The 11,492-nt window shown below is 38.1% G+C and overlaps 1 protein-coding gene across 3 annotated transcripts in view; it reads right to left on the reverse strand.

The window, feature by feature from the left end:
• ZDHHC17 (zinc finger DHHC-type palmitoyltransferase 17) overlaps nt 1-11,492 on the reverse strand; it is a 64,719-nt gene that overhangs the window by 53,056 nt on the left and 171 nt on the right. Inside the window, exon 1 of one of the 3 annotated variants that reach the window (XM_041411226.1) lies at nt 10,943-11,092. The exons of the other annotated variants lie outside the window; for them this stretch is intronic. Coding sequence (XP_041267160.1) covers nt 10,943-11,092 — 150 coding nt within the window. Of the gene's footprint in view, nt 1-10,942; nt 11,093-11,492 lie in introns of those variants that run through there. 3 annotated transcript variants of the gene reach the window in all.

Below are 11,492 nucleotides of genomic sequence, written 5' to 3' on the forward strand. Positions count from 1 at the left end.
TGTAAGAATGATATTTGGTTCCCCCATTCCTACCAAGGATCACTTCTTCTAGATGAGCTTCCCACTTCAGTGACTATCCTTTGATAAGGCTCTAATCACTCATGTGCATCTGTGACAATTTTGTCATTATTCATTAGTCACAAAATGTGCAGACTGCTTGCACAGATGCACAAGTAATGCAATGTAGGGAAAAAAAGCCTCAAAAGAGAACAATGCTTTAAAAACAACAACAAAAAAAGACATGTTTTGGTAAAAAAAGAAATAAGAGAAAAAAGCAAACCTCCTTTGGAAAACAGGACCAATAAGATGGGGAAAGAGATGATAATGCAAAATATGAAATATAACTCCAAAGGAAAAAGTATGAAGTGCAAGGGAGAGAAGGGAGGGGGGGAAAGTGTTTATTCTTGGAAACTCTGCTAATATCAGCATTCCCAATCAGTCCTCATAACCAATTGCATAAGTAAAGTTATGCTCATTTCCCCTCAATACTCAAAGTTTTTAATAATTTCCAATAAAAAAACCTAAATGAAACAAGCTTAAGAAGGATTTGGAGAATAGTATTTATAGGAGGAAAAAAAAAAAAGAAGTTATGCATGACAGAGTAAGATGACCAAGACTGAATTATTCTGAGATAGCAATTTCATAATTCACAATTACACATAGCAGGAGGACATGAAGAGGTCAATATGCCATCTTGGACATAAGGAAGGGAGGAAAGAACTGCTGCTTACAGCTGCCACACATGGCTCTGGGAGGCACTAACAGATGGCTAGGACTGCTTTTCCTTTAACATTATGCAATGTTGCTGCAAGGAAGAGATACCATGATCAAAATCAGACACTCAAATTCTGAATGGTGACCAAGATGACTGAGACTTAAAGAGAAAATACTAACAGGTTTCAAAATAAAAACTTAGAAATAGGAGTATTACCTTCCATAAAATATCACATACTAGTACATCTGTTTCTTAATAGAAACAAAATAATTTCTTATTTAATTGATGACTACACTATTTTCCTATCTGGCTGTAGTCAGAGAATCATAATTAAATTGGATGTGACTGCAACTATTTCAGGGAAGCTAAATAATAATCCTGATGTATGTGTGTTACATTTAGCAGGGACTACTGGAGGTTAGTATTAAATAATTCCTTCCCCCATATTTGTGTGTTGTTTCCCTGTACTTCATTTATTACAATATAGTGGTTTATAGTTTTCTCTCCCAGTTTTCCTCCTACTTCTAAAAAAGTGCAAGAATCTATACAGACAAATTTATATATAGTTACTTGTATATTATCAACACCCACATTAATTTATATGCACAAAGACTAGTCACTCATGAACTAACATTAATGGAAAAATGCTTCCAAAATAAACAAGCAAACTGATCAAACAAAAACAACAAAAAAGAGATACTGCTGGTATTTTAGTATTTTTATCGAAGGATCATCTTCTAAAGATCCTCTTCCTTCCCCTACTCCTTTAGCTAACTCTGCAACTCAAAAAGTTGCAGAAACAGAGGCAAAAATTTGTTAATATTGGAGAGAATCACAATTAACTATTTACAGGCATAAGGGTAGCTTTTTCTTCCCTAAAAACCAGTTTCTCCCAACATTTACTGCTGCAACAGCTCATCTGTTGACTGTCATCAAGTGAGAACAGTCTGATCCTTCCCATATTCACACAAACACCTAGCCCAGAAAGTTAAGAATTCTCTAGGGCTATGTAGGTTCATAACTTTGAGGAGCAAGAATGTTCAGCAGCTATAAGCTGTTAGATTGTCTGGACCGGGATGATTCATATACACCTTCAGTTCAGCTAATCTGTGATAGAAAATTTCCACCTAAACCAGACTATGTTCTTCATGGAAAAAAAAAAATGCCACACCATTTGTTTTATTAACTGATCACATTATGCGTTTATAAAAAAGATCCGTGTTTGGCTTTCAAATATATACCATCAGACTTGCCTTACTTTGATCCTTAACCATTAACATTAGGATTCTCCCTGCCCCTATTATAGCACTGAATTAGATAAAATGAGTATGACATGATAAAATAAGCTTCCATTCAATGATATTTCTGTTACTGTTTTCCATTACTTTTTACATTTTACTGCATTTTGTGAAGTCTGTTTAGTTTACCTCCTGCAATTTTGGTCGAATTGCACAGTTTCTTGACTAAAAGAGAAGATGTATTTATGAAAATCCCTAGAGAAGCTAAGTATACAATACATGAACAATGGAAAGAAATCTGTGCCTAATACTCAATCTTTTTTTAATCAGTATACAGTTTAAGTAGACAATGCTCTCTTTAAAAAGTGGTGAAATAGATTGAGAAAAACCTCACCTCAAACACCATAAAGCAGTCCTTTTGCTGCTACAGATTTCCACCCACGTGCAAGTCAAGCATCATACAGAGACCATAATCCTGCATACTCCCCAACACAGATCTAATTTTTTACATAACGAGTTAGAGATGCTCAACTAGAGCCCTTAATCCAACCACTCTATGCAGAGGTCACAGCTCATGTGACTCAAAGCACAGCTGATAATGATAAGTTTTGTTTCTTCAAAACAAGCACCCACAACCCATCAACTGTTTCCTAGTAATTTCCTTGAAGATGCTCCTAAACTGAACAGTGTTATACTTTAGGAAGCCATAGCTTCACAAAAAAAGCTTTTCAAGAGGCTTTGTATTTGCACATACAGCATCGAAAGCAAGCACTATTTCGAAGAATTACATTTATTAGCATCTGTAATGATTTAAAAACTTTAAAAATTAAAATGCTATGGTGTAAAGCTCATTACAAAGCTTTTGTTTAGCCAGCAACTTACACTAACATGTACATTTATCTTTCTGGCTTTTTTTGCAAGGAGCGTTGCATTATGTTCTTAGCCAAAAATCTCAGGACTTTGGCAAAAATGAAACTATTCTTTTTCCAAGTGATTTACACAGGTCTAGGTCTCACAATACACAAGCTTACAGAGCCATCAACCTAAAAAAAAAAATCTCTGAAAGACCTAGCATTAAGAGTCAGTCATGAGATTAATGTAAAGCCATTTACATACTTCACTCTTTTAAAGTGCTAAACTTCAAAAATGCACCCAAGTATGTGTCTAGCCCAACACTGATACCCAGCTACTTGGAGAAAAAACAGTCCTCTTTTTTCAAATTCACAGAAAAAGATATTCTTAGAAGTCTTTTTCAAAGGTAAATGCTTTTTCCCATCAAGAATTAGATCACCAGCAAGTGCACATGACAGAATGAGCAGTCAGCCTAGCTACAGATGCCCTTTTCTCCTTGGCAGATACAGAGAAAAAGTTAGTAGAAGTTGTACTCAAGCCTTACAAAAATTTCAATTCATTACTCCCATCTCAACTTTTTAGCAGCCCATGGAGTCTCTCATCAACAGCCAGTGGAGCAAACTCCCATTCCCACTTATAATAAATACAGGTTGGTTAACCCATCACACCTAGGAAGTACATAAGAGGTATTTCTAGTCATGCTAACAGACAATCTGCTGCAGCAAATGAGACAGCTCAGTGAATCCATAGTCTAACACTGGAGAAGGGTCCTGTTCTCTCCAACACCTCATTTTCCAAACAAGGACTGCCAGCTCACCATCTACCTTCTGTCAGTGTTTTAGTGCACTTGACCCTTCCATGAGTATGCTTAGTGGATTGGCAGAAAGTTATTCACAGCAGTTTTTTTACTGGATGCATTTTCTACTGATTTACTTCCCTGAACTGGCTCATCCTGGGACCAGAGAAGCACCACCCTCATATGAGTGCAGCTGGAAGCACCTAAATCACAATCAGCTTAAGACAAGCTAAAAGTGATGTGCAATCAGGCAGATGATCACACTCCTGGTCCTGGCTACACCTTCTCCATTAGCTCTTACCCATTCTCACAACATCACAGCAAAGGTGTCAGAGCAGGCCACAGACTCACCAAGCAAGTAGCCCCCCAAATCACCTACTGGCCACACAATTGCAAAGCTCATCCCAAGAAGGGTGAGGAGCTGTGTCTGGGTTCCACCACGGCTTGAGACCAGTTTAAACTCAATCATAAAAATCACATCCTTCAGATGCATCAATGCATGCGTTCTCAGAGTATACTCTGATGTCCTCCCTCTCTTGCTACTGCACTCCCTCCTTCTTGAGTCATCTTCTCCTGATCTTGAGCAGCTTTCCAAGCTCTGACCATGGTATTCCCACTACCCTCCACTTTTGGTACCTCCTCCCTTATAGAGAGAGTCAAGGAAACACTTCTACATACCTCAGGGCATCCTACAAATGTAGGAAGAAATTACTAGATCTCAAGATTGCACAATGGTAGTCTAATGATACACCATGTACTGGATGTGACAGGCCCAAAGCTTCAATTCAGCCAGGCTCCCTTTAACTTCAGAAAAAAACTTTCTACTTTGCTCCACAGTGCCATTTGCAACATACCTCAGTGCTTATCTCAACTACAAGGATACCATGGAAGTCAAATCTTTATCTCATGCCATCTTGGAAAAGCCACAGAGGACAGTGTGCATGCTGAAATATCACTTACTGAGGCTGCTCCTATCTATACATGTCAGTTCCAATGGCAACATTGTTCAGTTTTCAAGGAAACAGCAAACAAACATTTTCCTCCTTAATTCTGTAAATTTTCTTCCACATTCATAAAGTCTTATTACTTTCCTAAGCAAACAGGCAAACAGTGAAACAAGCACTGTTGAAAGACTGATCCGTGAAATCTGAGGGAATAAGGCCTGTGCTTAATGAGTAAAAGCAAACAATCAACACAAATTTGGATCAAAACAGACATTTATCTCTTATGCACTAAGAGGGCCTGTGTCAAAATAAATATTTAACTTTAAAATCAATTACTGCCCAAATCAGAAGATACATAGAACAAAAATTTTAAATAGTTGAAAACTTGTTTAAGTTTTCAACTATTTAAAACCAGATGGCCAAGAAGCCACAATTTCATCATTGAGAAAAAGACCAGAGTGCTGCAAAACTGCACCATTTACAAAGGCAACTGTAACAAAAGAACTGTAAAAAAATCTTGTAAGAATTGCAAGTGAACCATTGGCAATGATCATGACAAATTAGAAAAATATGAAAAAACAAAATACTAGCAGGATACAATACCTCCCTAACCCTAGAAGAGCAAGCACCATCCTAGCAATAAATGAAATTAACAAAGTTGTCAAGATTACAAAGTAAGAATGAGAGAACTGTCAATAAAAACACAAAACCACAAAATTTGAAAACGTTTGGTAAGTGCAGAACAAAAAGAAAATTTAAACTGCCCTGATAAAATGCTTTCTGTAGAACGACTATTAAACTTCTGTAAATTCCAGGTTAAGTCAACCATATAGTCCAAATGATATAAATATTGCTATTAATTATGCCAGAAGAAACTTCTGCAGTCTGGATACGAAATGACATGGGCTATAAACAGTTACCATTTTAAGTTATTGCTGCCTCTTCTAGGTTTTGATGCAAAACTGACAAAAAAGCAAATACTAATAATATAGCAGTCTACAAAGACTCGTACCATGGCTTCAGGTAATTAAATCTGTCACTTTCTTTTGATAAATTAGTAGCAATAGTCAAACACAGTTAATGTCCAAAGTGCTTGGGTTAGCAGTGTCTGATATTTTGATTAAGAAGTTAGAATACAATGAAAGTTAATGTGGTCTATCTTGCATGTATTAAAAGCTACAGGTGAGCAAGCTTTATTATTATGATTTGCTTTGTGACTGTTATACCTACTCTCCTAGCTAAGGAATATGCTCCCAAAAAACCTTGTTTTGGTTTTTTCAGTAGCTCCCATTTTTAAACCCCCAGAGAAGTGTCAATGTGAAAACACTAAGCATCCTTCAGAGGCTGTACCTTGACCCATCCTATTTTACCATTGCTACCCAGAAGTAAACAACAGTAAGAGATAATTCTTACTGGGAGGGGAGGGTGGGGAGTGTGTGGAGAGAGAAAAAGGGAAACAACTAATACTCTCTGATACAACTTAGGGAATGTTGGGACAGGACAAAATTAGGGGTTTTTAAATATCAAAAAAAGCCAAGTCCTGTGTAAAATAAAGACCTATCCTAGAAACTCCCTCGAAGGGTTGGTCATTATCTGAGTACAAGTTTCCAGTGTGACGCAGCTCCCAACAAGACCAGTACAAATATATCTACGGGGAATGATGAGCAGGAATCCCAGGATGGCCTTGGTTGGAAGGGACCTTGAAGCCCATCTAGCTCAACCCGTCTGCTGTGGGCAAGGACACCTGCCACAAGAGCTCAGAGCCCCATCTAGCCTGGCCTTGAAGACTTCCAGGGATGGGTCATCCAGAGGGTGTTTACTGCCACAGCCAGAACAGTGCACTGCTCCCAAATTCCTGCAACAGCTACTGCACTGAGAGCAAAGCCATCAAAACACTGAAAGAACAAATGAACATGAGAGACTCAAAAGGGTCAGGAGGACTGCAGACCTTAACAGTAGTGTAGGGATCTGATAATCATCAGCATATTAAATAGATACAGACAGACCTATATTTGAATAGGTATCTTGCAAGATGTAATGAACAGAAATAAATTAAATTCAGACAGAAACATGTTTAAGTCTTAAACAGACTAATTAAATTTGAGGGCAACTTTCCCAGTTACACAATATGACCTATTAACATAGGATTTTATTTTCTTTTTTACTTTATAATTAGCACTCTGGCAATAAAAAGAATTAGTTAAAAAACCTTCAGCCTGTGATATAAGGTTGGATTAGATTCGCAGTCCTCTCCATCCTCAGCCTCTGAATCTACCCAAGATACACCAAGCAAGGCTCAACCTTCAATATCAAGCATGCTAATTTATCTGAGACTTCACAGTTCTGTTGTCCTTTCTTAGCAGTATAGTAAGTGATACCTGATCTTTGAATGAGCTCACAAATGCAAGGCTAGTCTCTGGAGTGATCCTGACTAAACAACACATTAAGTTCTGCATCTGTATAGGACAATTAAGAACAATCTGCGCTCCAGGACAACCCCAACAATATCTACAGAACTCCACAGAGAATAGAGCTGGATGGTCAAGTCAGGCCTTTCACTGAAATTTTGAATGGAAAAAATTAGAGCAAAGCTATTCACAGGAGGTTTATTTGTTTTCTTCAAATCACCAAGAAGGAATATAAGTATATATGCTTCTAACTTCCTTGATAGTTACAAACTGAACAACAAGGAGAGAAACAAAAATAAGAATGATGGCTTCCATCTTGAAAATTTCCTGTCAAACAGAGGCTATAACTGTTAAAACTGCTTTTCAGCTTTGAAGGAAGATTGTTCTTAGACAAGATTTTTTTAATGCCAAGAGGTATCTGTAATAAACAATAACTTCCATCTTTCTCAAATATATCCCACACCACCTGATGATGGTAAATACACTACACTGAAGTAGTGTAAGTGTACTGAAGTAACAAACCAGATCTTCCTTCCCAGTAATAGTTCTTACCATTTAGGAAGAGATGCAGCTCTCAACAGCTGCAATACCTTTGGCAGTTTGGACCATACTAGACACATATCTAGAATATTTTCCAAATATAAAGGAGCATTACAAGCAAAATCCATTTTCTAAGATTCTTCTCCCTCCCTGTTCTTGAATTTCAGAATAAAACATCCAAACCTATCATCACCTACCACAGAAGAGTCAGGAATTCACTCTTACATAGAAGATCCAAGGAATTTAAAGTCAGGTCTGTCGGCCTATTAAAATAATTCAATCACAGGATAACTAACATAATCAGCATGAGCAGCACCCCCATAGCAGGGCTACACTGTATAAAAGGAAGCAGAGCCTGCTATTCTGTCACCAGAAACCTAAACACTGGGAGAAGGAAACAAACCAGCAGGGAGGGACTACTTAGCCCAGTGTTAGCCTGCCATGGCAGGGTGCTCTGCATCCCTCCTAATGGAGCTACCATATCCCACTGCAGGGCAACCACTGCCATGTCCATTCCGACACCTACACCCATGGGGCCCCCTTTGGTCAAGCACGTACTTCCCAATCCTGCTGAGAATTCCCAAGAATTCATGTATATGGATCAGAGTCACTCCAACACAGCCTACACTCCTCTATATTCACATACTTGACACACCACTCAGTTATCCATTTGTGGAATTAAAAAACCTGCATTTGGTCTATAGAAAGATCCCTGAACTCCAGCTGAAAACATCAACAGCTGGATAATCCACTAATGCTCTCCTTCCTTCACTACAATGATTACCCACCCTCCAAGTTTACCACTTGTGCTTTTAAATTTGATCCCATTCAACTTCACTTTCCAGTCACTGGATCTTGTTAAGCATAAACTGAATAAAGAACTGGATTTCAGTAAGAAAATATTCACATGGGGGAAAAAAGATACCTCTCACTTTTTCAGATAATGTGAACAGGGCTTTTACAGGCCTTTTACCTACCATAAGGCATTGTTAAAATAATTTTTAATTCTTTTCCATACTCTTCACTATTTAGTATTTTTAAAGACAAAACTTCATAATGAGCATTACCACATGTTCAGCCAAAAATCATCTCCTTGCTCTTATACATTTTTAAACAAAGCATTATGCTAAGAACTTCTGCTGAACTGCTTGTTCATATTTGTATCCTATCAGTCAATAACTTTTGGGATACAATCCCACGCATATGCTTCTTACATTCAGTGCACTACTTTGAATACAGCTGCTCTAAGGTGTGCCTTGCTTTACCAGCATGATATCATGTGAATTCTAGATGATTTTGTACAGTTCCATCCTCCCTGCTTAGTACCCACCCATCTTGTTTGCCTGCAAATTTTATTATTGACAATTTTGATATTGCGTCCAAATCATTAAAGAAAAAAATCCAAGTCTAGTAGACTAACTCATCCAAGACTTTTAGGAACAACGAAATTCAGGAATAATCCTAACAACTATTTCCAAGATGTATCAGTTAGCCAGCAGTTCTCCAAGCATTTGTCACATACTATAGGATCCTCCTACAAGTATCACATGTGCAATTAATATTATTTGTTGTATTTCACCACTATAATGATCTTCAAAAGCTTTGTTGTTCCACTGGCAATCTTACAGCTAGAAAGATGAGATCTACCCTGTCACACTAAACTGAACTTGTCATAAAGCAGAATAAATATCATTGGAAAGAACAGTCTATTACCTAAGTTAAGCTTGCATTCATGAGAGAGGAAGCAAGGGAGGCCCAAGAATTCTCCATGGTACCACACAAACCCCCTCAAAAGCACTTCCATCCTAAGTTTCCTAAAGCATTTACGTTTCCATCAGTTTCTACCTCTTCTTACCAAAATTACTGAATCATTTTAAACTGAGTCTTTGACAAATAAATAAATAAATAATCTCCCAGCACAACAGTATTTAAGTAGTTTTCACTATTCCTTCAAACCTCTTTGCTACAACATTAATATTGTATTCATAGTATTTCATGGCAAAATGCAAAGCCTTAGAGCCCAAATAAAAACAAACACATCCTTTAAAAAAAACAGGGATATTTTTTGTTATACCAAACAAAAAACCTGCAAAAACTTCAAACAATTTGAAAGTAATCCAAATTAGTCAATACAAAAAGACAGTAGGAAGCAAAAGCCTCATAAAAAAGGCATACAAAAATACCTGAAAAAGATACCAAAAATAAACAACAGCACCATGAAGAAAAAAAAAAAAAAGGTTAAGATTTTGACAGTACTATAAAAAGCATGGGTTTTAAATGTACACAAATGTTGAAACTGATTATATGCTCTAACGTCACTACTTACATAAGGACATGGTGCTATTTTCTTAAAAAGTGGAAATCATGATGTATTAAGGCCCCTGACCTTCAAAAACGACTGAACACAGATGCACTGCATTGTTCAGTGGGCAGGTCTGTGACAATACAGCTCTGCTACGGCACGCAATCACTAAGTTTTTAAAAGAGCATTTCTGGAGTGTCTGTTAACAGCCAGTCTGTCTCACCACCAACATGAAAAACATCTTTCTCTTTTAAAGTTTATCTGTACAAAGACTTCAGGGAATAAGGAAACACTCACTGAAATCCATGTAGACACTATCTTGTGAGTAAGATCTAGTCAGACACTCAGCATTTCTGGAAAAATCGAATAAAACTCCCTCCAAACTAGTGATGTTGATTACATATTAAAAGATACCAGTTGATGTTACAGCACCCAATATAAATTGTGTTAATATAAAAAATATAAATAACTTCCATTCCCATCTTCTGTGCAGACATTCAACTTTATGCATCAAAGGAACAGTATAAAATTCTACCAGATGAACTAGCCGGACGACCAATTTAAATTGAGAGATTTTAGTTTGCTAAAGAGTAATTACTCAAAATTAACAAACACTAGTCTTCAATCTTTAAAATACAATGATTTTCTGACAAGCTATAAATGCTTTTTACTCCATTTTCCAGTCTTAGATTGCCAATCTAAAGTTTCCACAAGTTAAGAACACTTTCTTTCAAAGAACATCAACATCCTACAGTCTGGATCACTACTGAAAACTTGTGTCACTTCTGAAAATCATCAGACACCGCTACCGAGGGTACTGCATTTAGTCTGACTCCAGTTAGGCTGAAAAAAACGTGTAACAACAGTCTACATACATCCCTTAAAATAAATCCCAAAAAAACAACCAACCAACCAAACCCACAAAAACGCCCCAACCAACAACAAAAAAAATAGAGACACTCACTTGGGGTTTATTGCTAGCTAATTAGAACAGCTTTCAGAACAGACTGGTCTATTCTAAAGCCATGAGCACACTTTAGAGAGGTAGAGCAGATAAGGTACACAACTGCATATAGAGGCCTATATAGCCTCTTAAGTCATCAAATAAACTAACAGACTTTTAAGACACTGTTAAAGGAAAAGACACCATCTGTTTAGCAAAAACTGGAGCCTGACATATACACTTATCTGTTTTGTAGGCTGAAAAATCAATTGTTACAGTCCTTAACGTATCAGATGACAAGTCCACAGGTAAAAGCTTTTCTGAACTATTTAAAATACCTTTCAAAACAATCATACTAGTCCTCAAGAATACACACAGGCTGCTGACAAAGGTGGGCGGCACAACAGAAGGGTAAAAGAAATGGCACGAAACAACCTCTACATGTTACCTGTAAACATTCCTCCCACCGTCAACACACTGGGAAAAACCAGACCGCTTGCTCTCTAGATAAGCCCAGGCCACACAGGGAGCGCTGGGCTGGACGGGGCCAGCTCCGACCTGCGGGCGAGCTGCAGACCCGTGCCATCCAAACCCAAGGGGAAACACTTACTGCCCCGAGCCGCTTCCCCGCGGCAGCCGGGCCGGGGCGGGCTCCGAGCGCCGCCGCTCAGGGGCCGGTGCGGCGGCACCACCCGGGGCGCCTCTGCCCCCGCCGCTGCTTCACCCCCGGCTCGGGGGCGGGCGGGACTGCCGG

This window comes from Onychostruthus taczanowskii, unplaced genomic scaffold (assembly GCF_017590055.1).
Source record: "Onychostruthus taczanowskii isolate IOZ18803 unplaced genomic scaffold, ASM1759005v1 scaffold35, whole genome shotgun sequence".
NCBI lineage: Eukaryota > Metazoa > Chordata > Aves > Passeriformes > Passeridae > Onychostruthus > Onychostruthus taczanowskii.